Genomic DNA, 13,750 nt, shown 5'->3' on the forward strand with positions numbered 1-13,750 from the left:
GTAAGATCTAACATCATGAATAAAATTTTTTCGTTGATGGTATGTTAATTCATAGGGCATAATATCACTAATAATAAAATTCACTATGTCAGCATACCACGAAATGCACCACTCAGTAACAGTATACAATTGCTCATCAGTGAAACTTTCTTTAATTGCATCTTCATAAGTATAAGAAATTCCCTGCTCTAATCTAGATATTTGGTCAACAATTTGATTATTCGATCCTTTCCTATTAACTATTTTGACATCGAGTTTCTACATTAGAAGAACTCATCTAATTAATCTTGGTTTCATTCTTCTTTGACATAAGATATCTAATAGCCGAATGATCGACATGAACAATACATTTAGTTCCAATTAAATAAGATCTAAATTTATCTAAAACATATATTATTGCCAATAATTTCTTCTAAGTGACAGTGTAATTAATTTGAACTTCATTAAGAGTTTTATTGGTATTGTATATAGCTTTAAAATTTTTATCATGTCTTTTTCCTAACACTATCCCAATAGCATAATCACTCACATCTTACATCAACTCAAATGGTCTCCCCTAGTCAGGCGAGACTATAATATCAGCAGTGAATAATTTTTCTTTCAATAAATTGAAGGCATTTAGGCAATATTTGTCAAAATTAAATAAAACATATTTTTCTAAAAGTTGGCATAGAGACTTGGCGATTTTGGAGAAATCTTTTATATATCGCTTATAAAATTCAGCATTTCCCATAAAACTTCTAACTCTCCTCATAGTAGTCGGTAGAGGTGGTTTTTCAATTACTTGAATCTTTGTTGGGTCTACTTTCATGCCTTTTTTGGATATTTTATGTCCAAAAAAATACCGTCTACGACCATGAATTGACATTTCTCCCAATTGAGAACAAGACTAGTCTTTTCACAACAATTTTTGACACCACTACATTTAACACATTGTTGCTCTCTATGAATTGAACTATCACACCTTAGCTTGCATAAATGAAGCCCACAACTAGTTTCTCCCCATTTCCATCCAGTCCTCACCGGTGAATGCTCTCGATTCATCTCCAGAATTATTCCTTATTGCCATATTCAATTTCAATACAAAATAATAACCCATTCTTGACTCCGTCTCCCACTCTTGCTTAAAACATTTACCCATCCTTGCAATTTCCTTCTTGCTTGTACAACAACTAATATTCCAAAACTTCTCTCAATTCACTACATCCACTACATCTCATAGCCCCTTGGTTGTTATCTTAACCTGCAAAGCTTCTTGTAAAGTTACAGCATGACTAAATGTAGTGATACTCCAATAAAGTTGTTGAGATTAGGTGATTTACCCTCAAATTGCCAATAAGAACCGAAGAAAACCATTGCCTGAGACCTAATGATTAAATTATTATTCAAATCTATGTTGTTGAGATTAACTTCAAATATTTAATCCACATTTAAAAATAGGAAATTTTTTATATGAAATAAAATCTCAAGCGTATTTCTCAAACAAATACATTGTGGTCAGTGTGTGTGTTTATATATATATATATATAGACACTAACCAACCAGTTCCTATGTATTAACATGTCAACAACCAAAAATATATCATCCAAACGGTCATGCGATAATTAAATCAATCGGATACTTTCTGGTTGCCCTAGGAAGACGATTGCCTTCGTTCGAGCCTTTCTCCAGTTACATATTCATGCCCGCTCAAAAGTTCTGAAAGGAAACATCCGAGGAGTCATCATACCTGCGGCGCTCGAAAGGTCCGAACTTTACCTCTGGCGCCATGGAAGTCTCTCCGGCAGCTCCCAAGCCCAAGTTCTCCGTATATCAGAATCCCGCCTTTTCTGCAGCCCTTAACTCCACCAGCCTTCGCCCTTCGACAGCTACCCTCCTCCTCATCTCCGCATCTTTCCTTGCCGCCTCCGTAGCCTTCCTCACGATGTCCTCCTGGTTCGTTTTCTTCTCTCCGCCTCTATTTCCGCCCTCTTACCCGCCCAACATGGCCAATTTAGTTTCATTATCAGGAAATGCTAATGTAAAAGTTAATTTTTATCTGTTTCCCTGCATACAATGAAGGGAAGAAGTGCTCGTCAAGAGATTAGCCGGATTCGACATTTTAACTGGCACAACGTGTAAGCTACCGGAACTTTCAACTTAGCATCATACCTCTTGATGCCCTACAAGCGTTTGTTAAATTTACTCTTTCATTGTCGCAGTCCTGGTTTCCAAGGCCTTACATGCTGCGATTGCCTTGGTGTTCTTAGCTACTTTGTCAGCTTTCATCAGGGCTTTGTCTGTGCTTAATGTCAGGAAGGCTTTGGCTGCATCCTCGTCCAAGAAAGCTACTGAAAATCAGAAAATCCTTACTGATCGCCAGTTAAGATTATTGGGTTTGAAGCCAAAGCCGACTGATAAGAGTGAAAAGTCCGATTCTGTTAAGATGCCTCCAATGTCTAAATCTGTTTCTTCTCCGCCGATGTCAGAGCCCTTAGTCCCAATTCGAAGTTCAGCTTCCAACTGCACTCCTCGCTCATTACGAAGCAGGTCTGATCAGCAGATCTCCAGTGCAGGAAGGAACACAGTAGTGACAGCCAAATCTCCTTCTTCAACGCCTTATAAATATGCCTCCTCACCAGCAATCCCGTGGTCTAGGCATAGCCCTGGAAGTGCTAAAGGAATATTAACAGAAGAAAAGCTGGAGGAGTTCTTGGCAGATGTTGATGAGAAGATTAAGCTGTCAGAGGCTAAAGCAGAAGGCACTCTTTCACCTACAGTCAGTGGGTTTGGAATTGTCAGCCCTAGCTCTATTTTGAGCTCAAGTAATGCTTCTGGTGCTGCCAGAAGCACACCACTGAGGCCAGTTCGCCTATCACCTGGTTCGCTTCAGAAGTATTCACCCCCAAAGAAGGGAGAAGGGGAGGTCCCTCCTCCAATGTCTTTGGAACAAACAGTAGAGGCTTTTGAGAACTTAGGTGTTTACCCTCAAATTGAACAGTGGCGGGATTGTCTCAGGCAATGGTTTTCTTCGGTTCTAGTCAAGCCACTTCTTGATAAGATTGGGACAAGTCATATTCTGGTTTGTGACTTTCTTTTATCCAGTCAGGTTTATGGCTATGAAGCTTGTTCTTTCTTAAACACCAGGGAATTTTTAACATTGGCTTGTCATGTTCTTTTTTATTTCTCTATCCTTGACTTTTTGGACACCCTTTGGCAACCACATTTGCACATATTTGACACAAATTGGACATAACTTCTGCCATTCCTTTATTTTTTTTGCCAGTAAAGTTGAGGGCCACGTCAGTCAATTTCATAGAAGCAAAGTTTGGGATTGATTATATGTATATCAAAAGAAATAAAAGTTTGGGAATAAAGGCTATAAGTTTTTAGAAATCAATGCAATTCAAAAATAAAAAGTTCATCCCAAAAATAAAGTTATATACCTCAGTGGAATAAACTTAATAAAACATGAAAGGGACATTTATGATAAAGTTTCGTCCAGAGGTAGCAAGGGTCTCGTTTCGACAATCAAAATAAAATAGAAGCACTACTTAATTGAACCACATATAAGATGGGTTGTTATGATTGGCCAACCAAATTTCAGAATACACCAAAATAAACTCATAGAACAGGGGTGGAACCACCATTATTTTTAGGGTGGGCAAAATCTAATTTTTTGAAAGTTTTGAGGCAAATAGATATATCGAGGGAAGGCAAAATTACTAAATCGCCTAAACTACATAAAAAATAAAATTAATTTTACTATTTATATAGATAAATTGCAAATTTTGTTGGGCGCAGTTGCCTTCCTGAACTTAATCTGGTTCCACCCCTGCAATAGAGGTGCATTATTCTCTAAAAAAATAAGTCACTTCCTTCTGCTGTTTTTTCTTATTAGCATTCCATCTTTTATTTTCTCCGTTTCTACCACTTCCTTCTTTTGAAGCATTTGATATCCCACATTTTATGCTTGTCAATATAATTCTATATGCGCCATTGTGCTACCAAAGCTTATGACCTGTCACATGAAGCTCTTGCAAATGCGGAGCTTGAGAAGTAGCTGACATATGAAACCTTAAATTTTCATTTGCAGAAATTTGTTCTTGTGATTCACAGGACCCATGACTTCTGGATCACAATAGAGAAGGCTTGTTTTTTGCACAATATGTTCCTATCTTCATGTACCATTAATTTGAATTCATGAAAATTAATGTCCACTCTTCTTCATCGCTAATATTTTTCAAAATGTCATGTCACAGTTAACAGTTGTGTAGCATCCATAGCCTATGTCCATATTTGTACTTCATAGTATACAAGGTTTTCTTTTGATTGTAACTTTCTTTTACTTGATTCTTAGGTTATGCAAGCAGCAGCCAGCCATGGTGCAAACATTACCATAAGCCAAGTTGGTAGTGAACCCAATAATACAACAATGCCTGTTAATGCATCACCAGTTTATGAGATGAGGGAGTGGCAACCCACAGTTACTTTAGATGAAGATGGATTTCTTCATCAATTGCATGCTTCTCTTGTGCAAGCACGTGACCGATCAGTGTGTGAGTATCATATGCACTCAAATTTTTTTATTTTATTTTTCTCTTTAGGAGATTCAGTTTCTTATGATGATTTTTTGTTTTTTTGCTTCGAATAATAATTTTCATTTTATAGTGCTTTGTATTGATTTCAAGGAAATCAAATTTCGTCTGACATTCATCTGTTGTTTGGACTAGTTCGATCTTTCAGCATTCTGTTTTGCTTTCTGATCCGATTTTAATTAGCATTCCTATCCAAAGCAATTTCATGGTGTATATTATATGTGTTGTAGCATGGCCGCCAGTTTCGGGTCAGCAGCAACAACAAATTGCATTACTTCCTCTCATACAACAGTGTTTAGATGCCATCTCTGAGCACCAGAGGCTAAAAACACTGATGAAAGCAGAACTAATTAAGGGTTTGCTTCCTCAAAGCACTGTACCTGCAGAGTTTACTGTTCACAGAGTCCGGGGTAAGCTTTCTTTTGCTTGTCACTGCACCTCTTTAATGAAGTTATTTATGCTCAACAGCGTGTTCAACTCCAGTTTATGATCTTGTTTCCCATAGAATTCTATACGTTAGAGATTATAAAAGTTAAGTTTCTTGTAGAAGTTAAAATGGCATATAACAACATAGATGCAACGCCAACAACAACAACAAGCTTTTATCCCACTAAGTGGGGTTGGCTACATGAATCCTTTTTCTCTATTGCGTCCTATTGAGTGTCAAATTTCCATTTAATACTAATAGATTAAGGTCATTTTTTATACAGTTTGCACAAGTCTTTTTAGGTTTACCTCTGCCTTTCTTATCATAAGCTGAATTTAAAACATCTACTCTCCTAACAGGATCATCAGATGATCGGCGTTTAATGTGACCAAACCATCTAAGACGACTCTCTCTAATTGCTTAAACTGTACTATCTAACTGTATCAATATGAATAGTACACTGGATTAGTATGAATTATTAGTTTGCAATATAAGATGAGCTCTAAAATGAGATTAGAGAGCTTATTAAATAAAAAGCAACATATGGAAAGCTAACATAAATAGACAGGAGCCTTGATATTGGATATGTAATTTATGATAAAGGAGGATTTTCCTTTAGAAGTGGTTATTTGTTGTAAAATGATTCCTACTTCCTTTAAAGTGCTTTTAGGGCTGCATTCATTACACTCCTAAGTACATTTAGAGGTGGATAACAATCAAAGAGAATAAGTGCCAAGAGCACTCAGGAGCAATTTTATTTAACAGTTATCATTATTTTATTTCAAACAAGGTAGTAGATCTAGAATTTAAACAATAACTAAACCAAGAAAAGAAAGAAGGGAGGATGTATGTTCTTGGCTTGAAATTGAAAAAAAAAACAATGGTGGGCGGACTTTATAGCATCAGTATTGGTTTTTAAATAGTCTAGGCGAGTTACAATGCAAACTTTGAAGTCAGTAATATAAATTGATTCCAAAGCTAGTAATCAAAATGAGAATGGAAGAGAGCTGCGCAGGGGGTGGGGTGGCGGAGCCATAGTAATGGGGATGGGGATGGTGTTGTGGCAAGTTAGAAGTGACTTATCAAAATTGATATGTGAAACTCAATTTTTGTGATGATAGTCAATGGTTGTTCCAAGTCCTAGTTACAAAATATATATATTCTATGATAGACATAACTGTTGTTGATGATAGCAAAAATTATAAGTGTGATACACTGCATATACTCTCCATAGTTTTAGGGCATTCATCCTTGGTAAATGAATGTCTTTATACTCTTGAAAGAAGTCTGATTCAAGTTGTCGAAGCTTCGCAAGTGTCATCTATGAGTCTTCCAATGTTGTAGGACCTCTACATCCCACTGTCAAATGTAGCAAACAAATTAGGATCTGAACAGGTCATTGTGATATAAGATAATGATGTCTGGGACGTGAAGCCATCCTTTGATGGTATTTGTAGGTCAACGTAACAAATTGCTAGCAGAGAAATGCTTTAGGAAATATGATCACGATAAAAAGTAAAGTTTGCTGCATAAAAAATTGGGAACTCTAGGTTGAATCATAATATCAATTATATAAGCATTTTTATTTCACTTCAAGTTATTTTGTTAGGCTCTAGTTATCAAACATTCAACTTTATGAGGGTTTTGGTAGAAAACTTTTGGGTTTTTTACTTAAAACAATCATAAAGAAGATTTTTTTACTTATTGCTGTCTCAAAGCATAGAAATTACGGCCTGAGGACCGTGTTACACTTCTGTCCTCCATCTTCGTTAGCTCTGTAGAGTTGTTTAGAAAGCAACCTACTTCCCTCGTTTGCTTTAAGCCACGAGCACTATACACCTGGGGTATCTCCTCGTTTGAAAGACTTCTTAGTAGAGCAAACGACTCTTACGCCTCAAGACATCTCTATTCCTGGTGTTGAGACCTTAGTTGAGCAAACTCCCTCTTCCACCTCAAGCTGCAAGCTCTATACGCCTGGTGTCAAAATCTTAGCTGAGCTATCTCCCTCTTTTGTCTGAATTTGTGTGCTCTCTGCACTTGGTGCCATGATCTCCTCATTTGAACGACTTTTCAGTCGAGCTACTTCCCCATTCTTCATGAAGCCGCGAACTCTCTACACCTGGTGCCGAGGTTTTATCATTTGAACGGCTTCTCAAGCTCTCATGAATTTGCTTAACTTTAATGTTATTATTTGTTTTGACTTGCATCAACATTGTTTCTTAAATGAGCTTCTATAGTCATAGTGAATGATGTTGCCTTTGTTTATCCTTGAATACTTTTGTTGTTTCAGTATTCGCTTTTTTACACCAAATACATCATAATATTAGAAGTATGTAATGTCATATTCAATGTTGACAACTGTTGATTGCTCGAGGAAGTAAGATTGATTCACTTTATGGGGGTGTTTGGTAGCTCACTTTTAATAGAATTTAGCCATGTATTTCACCTAAATTCAGTCAAACACCAAAAAAGGAAAAACTAAATCCAACCCTTCATTAAATCCAAATATCTCCTGTTCTGTCTCTTTCTTGCCCGTTTCGTCTCCTCTACGACGTAAATCCAGATTTATCAAATCCTAATGTGAGGCAGATTTCAAGGATTTACTCCGTCGTTGCTCGTGTGCTCATCTCCGTCGCATTGTCGCATCGTCGCATCATCGCGAGCTTTGTCTGATTTCGCTGATTTGGTAAATGCTACTTAAACATAAATCTACAGCTACAACCAAAAACCACATAATACCACTTCAAATATGAAAATCATGAGAGCTAAAACATGTTCAAATTTAGAGACTAATATTTGTTTTTGCATATTAGGCCATATAAGTGAAAAGTCTAAAAATATTACATTCTAAGGCACATTTTCAAATTTAAAATATGTTGATTTTAACTTTTATAAAGATAGCATTTTTTGAAAGCATAAAATATTCAGTTTCTTTAAAAATAGAAGAAAGCCCAAAATCAGTTCTCATGGATGTTTTTTGCCATCCTTAGTCCCATCTCTAGGCGGCTCAATGTAATGTATCATTTCATAGATGACTACACTAAAAATATAAAGACCTACATATTAATAATGACAAATGGCACACGTACAGTGCATAACAAAATTCGGTGTGGCATGGTGCACCTGATGCCATTTGTATGGCACGTCATATGGTTAAAATGGTGTACTCTATTTACAATATGTATAGGCAATATTACATGGCATTATGCACCGATAACATCTGCTATTTTAATTAGTGAATAAATTAATCCTCAATATTATGTGTATATTTTTATTAATCTTATTTTATTTTAATTAAGGTTCAGGATTTAATTTTAATTAAATTTTAAATCAAATCAAATAAGTAAAAAAGCTCTCGATCTTATTTTTTTATGTGCTAATGTTTGATTAAATGGCTTCATTAATCTACTTGCAAGCTCATATAAAAGTTTGTTATTCTTATTTCTTTGTTCTCATGGAATAATAGCCATGAAATTTGACATTATTTTCTCTAAACTAAGATCAAATCTTACATGAACTATTCGACATCAAAATTTCTAATGACTTTGAGGTTTTAAGTGATTAGATGTGTTAAATGGCTAAAATTGTTATATGATTATAAGAATAAATAAAATTATTTAATGCTGAGTATGTGCTTATTAAATTTTCTAATGACTTTGAGATGTGGTTTCCAAAAGTTCACTAAACTTATTTATTTATATCATCAATATCATCTATTGTTCGAGGTGTTGAACTCTTAAACATTAGCATTACTTTCATTATTTCCATTATCATGATGGTTTATTTTTCAATCTTGTAGTTATTTATGTTTAAAGTATTTATTTTTAAATACTTACGTCATTTTTTAAAAAATATGCCATGCCACATGCTAATCATTATTGCTCCATGGGATTTTTGCGCTATTGTATGCTACCCACTATCAATAAGTATGGATTTCTAATGCATTTAATAACTTTGTTAGATGAAGAAGTATAGTTGAATATGACATTGATGCAAAAATTAAATTTTTGTGATTCAATAATGCTGGAGATATGATAGCATAGATTTAAGAAATTACTGTTTTAGGAGATTTGTCTGGAGTAAATGGTCTAGACAATGGAGTCATTGATAAAAGTAGTAGTAATTTGAATGAAGTTGATGCAACAAGTAAAGAGGTATACTCATCTATAACGTTTGATTTTGGGCTCGTGACCAAACCTTGGTTGGAAAAATGGTATGTCTCTCATATTTGAAAGTTTTTTGTTTGTTTTTCTTATGTGCACATTAATAATAATAGTCGAGACAGATTTGATTCAATGTTAATACTAAAACAACGACAACAACAAAACAACAACAACAACAACAACAAGCCTTTATCCCACTAAGTGGTCTTGGCTACATGAATCCTTATTCCCCATTGCGTCCTATTGAGTGACATATTTTCATTTAATTCTAATAGATTAAGATCCTTTTTTATACAACACGCCCAAGTCGTTTTAGGTCTACCTTTGTCTTTCTTAACATAAGTCGAATCTAAAGCATCTACTCTCCTAATCGGATCATCAGATGGTCGACGTTTAATGTGACCAAATCATCTAAGACGACTCTAATTTTGTCCACCACTGGAGCTACACCAACCCTATCACGCATATAATCATTTCACATTTTGTCTTTAAGTGTCAAGCCACTCATCCATCTAAGCATTCTTATCTCAACAACACTTAACTCTGTATTATTTTTCTCTTTTATTTTCTCTAAGTTTCAAGCCACTCATCCACTTTAGCATTCTTATCTCAGCATCACTTAACTTTGTATTATGCTTGTCTTTTAAAGGCCAACATTCTACGCCATAGAGCATTGCAGGTTTCACAACCATTTTATAAAATTTTCTTTCAGTTTATGCGGTACTTTTCTATCACACAATAGGCTTGATGCATTCCTCCACTTCAACCAACCAACTTAGATTTTGCTAATAACATCCTGATCTATATCACCATCACTTTGAACAATAGGCCCGAGATATCTAAAACATTCACATCTTTTAATGATTGGATCACCCATAGTTATAACTCTGCTTCTGCTAAAATTACATTCCATGTATTCAGTTTTAAAAACAAAGGCCTTTAGACCCCAATGTTGACCTTCATAATTCAGGTTTTTCGCATAATTCAGGCTTTTCGTGAACTCTTTCTCTAGTTTTATCCACAAGAAGAATATCATCAGTGGAAATCATACACCATGGTACATCCTCCGAGCATCCATAAATAAAGCAAAAAGATATGGGTTTAAAATCAATCTCTAATGTAATCCAACTGAAATAGGAAAATACTTGGTCAATCTCCTTCTGTTCTAACACAAGTAACAACTCTAGTATACATATCTTTAATGACTTGAATATAAGTCATATCATTACATTTCTTCTCTAGAACTCTCCAAAGGACTTCTCTTAGAACCTTATTGTATGCTTTTCTAAATCAACAAAAATCAAATCTAAATCCTCCTTATTCTTTTCGTACTTTTCTATCAAGCCTCTCAATAATTGTATAGCTTCCATAGTAAATCTGCCCGACATATATCCAAATTGATTATGAGAAATCTTTGTATCACGTCTTAATCTATCTCTGATAATTTTAATGTATGACACATCAATTTAATTCCTCTATAATTTGCACACTTTTGTGCTTCTTTATTTTTTTAAAATGAGGACCAAAATACTCTTCCTTTACTCAGACATTTTTTTAGCTTTTAACATAAAATTAAAAAGCTTAGTAATCCAAGCAATTCCCAAATCTCTTAAACATTTTCACACTTCAACTGTGATATCATCATATCCTACAGATTTTTTACCCTTGGTTTTCTTTAAAGCTCCTTAACTTTTTTTTAATAATGCGACGGATAAAATAAAATATATTTATTATTATTAACAATATTATATTAACAATATTATGATCACTAAGGTCAATCGTATTTTCAGAAACTTCATTAAAAAGTTTATTAAAATAGTTCACCCACCTATATTGAATATCTTCCTCTAAAAAGATACTTTAATTTTCTTCTTTAATGCACTTTACTTGAATTAAATTTTTTACACTTTAATGCACTTTACTTGAATTAAATTTTATATTTCACTCTATTCAGTATCTAATATATTATAAAGATCACTAAAAATATAATTTTTAGCGTCACAAATTATTCTCTTAGATTCTTTACGGGCCTCCTTAATATTGACTTAATGTTATTGAACTGTTAATTTCTTGCTTATGATACTGATACTTTGGTTTTAGAATCTGTGATGTTAGAAATAATGAAATAATCTAATGCACAAATATTATTTTAAAGAAATTTAAATGTACAAAATTTGAATAAGTAGGCTTGAAAAAGCGACATTCTTTATTGGACATGTTGAATTGAACGAGCTTATTTATTTTGTTGAAGGACAGATCACACCAAAAACTATTCAATTCAATCCCAACTCTGCACTTCTGTTGCAAAACTCAAGCGTGTTGACCATCTTTAAAGCTTATTAATTGTGTTCTTTTCCTATATTATTTTGTTACTTACTGATGTAGATAACACTGATTATTTATGAAGAAACCCTACAAGTTAAAGATTCATCTAGGTGGGAGCTAATAATGAAAGAAGAAATATATCTGTTTTACGAAAATAATGTGAAAAAAACAAAGTAATCCCTCCACTATTTGTATGGGGCCAAGATGGTACAACACCATGTAAATGTTAGTTTTGTCTCTAGACTATTTAAATAGGGGCTAAAACAGTTACCTATCTTTTTAAATGGGGACAGTTCTTCTTGAGGATCATTTGGTTTCCATTTAAATAATTTGGGGACTAAATGAGCCATTTACACACTATGTGATTATTTTGGCCTTCTTCAAGTACTAAAGGGCACCATTTTATTCCTTTTCTCTAAAAATAAACTTAGAGTTAGCTAAGCTACCTAAAGAAAAAAGTTTTGCAAATAAATCGATTTAGCTAAACTACTTAAGGAAAAAAGTTTTACAAAATAAATTGATTTATAAAACTTATGAGGAATAGAATAACTACGAAAGGTATTTGATCTAATAATGAAAACCTTCCGATTGACGGAATATATTGATTTCGTTGAAATTTCTTTTTTATGGTTAAATTAACATTTGTGCGATTGGGTTTAAATATTGTAGCTACAAAAGGCTTGCATCTAGGGAATATAAATGATAAGAATGTTCTTCATAATGATTTAAAGGAAAACATATATAGTTTAACTTGAGGATATTATTGTAAAAACTACAACAACATAGCCATAATCCCACTACGTGGAGTCGGCTACATGAATATTTTTTCTCCATTGCGTTCTATTTAGTGTCATATTTTCATTCAGTTCTAATCAATTAAGATAATTTTTTTTACAATAAGCCCAAGTCTTCCTAAGTCTATCTCTGCCTTTCTTAACATAGGTTAAATCTAAAACATCTACTCTCCTAATCGGATCATCAGATGACCGACGTTTAATGTGACCAAACCATCTAAGACGACTTTCTCTAATTTTGTCTGTCACTGGAGCTACACCAACCCTATCACGGATATAATCATTTCATATATTGTCTCTAAGTGTAAAGCCACACATCCACCTAATCATTCTCATCTGGGCAACACTTAACTTTGTAAGACTTGCATGTTCCTTCTTATGATTCTTCAAATAACACACCAAGCATATTCAAACAAGGTGCATGAGCTGATCCCTTCATTTCAATAGAAGAAGACTTAACAAAATATAGTATACACGTACACATTTCATGATTAGCAATTCTTTTCTGATTCCCGAGGATTACACTAGCATTTGGATTACATCTCAATTACAAATGATGATGAAATAATAAGCAATAAGATTCACGATAAGCCTTTTTTAAAACCAACCTCACATGACTCCAAAAGATTCTAAATAAATCATGCAAAATTTCAGCCCAACATAAGCATTATTTGGAGTAAATACATGTTTCAAATCTTTATTTCCAAGGAAGAAAATATAAATTTTAGAATAACTGAAGCACCCAATTATTGAAACTAAAAAGATCCAAGATTTACAAGATTTCTGTGTGATATATGATGCTGAAAGTTTCCTTATATTTCATTCACCTTAGCGAGCATTATGAACAACTAAATATCAAACCAACAAATAATCACGAATCACTCTATTTTTCAGCAAAACCATCTTTAATATATGAAAATTATAAGTGATGTAAGGTAAAGAAAGAAACAAATCTCCTAATAAAGATACAAACAACCATGAAATACAAAAAATCTCATAAATCCATCAGAGAAATCTCTGCAGAACTTTCTTTTAGATCATTGCAAACTTAACAGAAAATTATTAGCATTGTATCAAACATAGAAAATAAAAGTATTTAAAAAAATCCATAGATCAAATAAATGAAGAGAAGAGGAGAAAGAAATCTCACTTCCAAAAGCTTGAATGAAAGAGGGGAAGAAAGGCTCGGCTAGGGTTTGGAGAAAAGAGAGAAGAGGGAAAATCGAGCGGTTGCGGTGCCGAGAGGGAGTTTGGTGCAGAGAGGGATAGGTGAGCCGACAAGGAGGGGGAAGAGGGAAAGTTCGGTCGAACCAAAGAGGAAGTCAGCAGGCGGAATCGAGCAGACGTTTGGTCGCTCGAGAGAGGGGAGCAGGCTCTGGTTACGAGGAAGGAGGCGGGATTGGGAGGAGCAGGCAGAGGCGATGGGTTTTTTTTTTTTTTGTCCTCCGGGGGTGTATTGTGGGG

The 13,750-nt window shown here is 34.3% G+C and overlaps 1 protein-coding gene across 1 annotated transcript in view; it reads left to right on the forward strand.

The window, feature by feature from the left end:
• The first annotated feature begins 1,603 nt into the window (after window positions 1–1,603).
• The window catches only part of LOC110020612, a 28,290-nt gene continuing 16,143 nt past the window's right edge, over window positions 1,604–13,750 (forward strand). Inside the window, exons 1-5 of the mRNA XM_020718767.1 lie at window positions 1,604–1,935; window positions 2,062–2,117; window positions 2,202–3,061; window positions 4,340–4,538; window positions 4,808–4,987. Coding sequence (XP_020574426.1) covers window positions 1,769–1,935; window positions 2,062–2,117; window positions 2,202–3,061; window positions 4,340–4,538; window positions 4,808–4,987 — 1,462 coding nt within the window. The 5' untranslated portion in view covers window positions 1,604–1,768. The remainder of the gene's footprint in view (window positions 1,936–2,061; window positions 2,118–2,201; window positions 3,062–4,339; window positions 4,539–4,807; window positions 4,988–13,750) is intronic.

This window comes from Phalaenopsis equestris, unplaced genomic scaffold (assembly GCF_001263595.1).
Source record: "Phalaenopsis equestris unplaced genomic scaffold, ASM126359v1 Scaffold000105, whole genome shotgun sequence".
Taxonomy (NCBI): domain Eukaryota; kingdom Viridiplantae; phylum Streptophyta; class Magnoliopsida; order Asparagales; family Orchidaceae; genus Phalaenopsis; species Phalaenopsis equestris.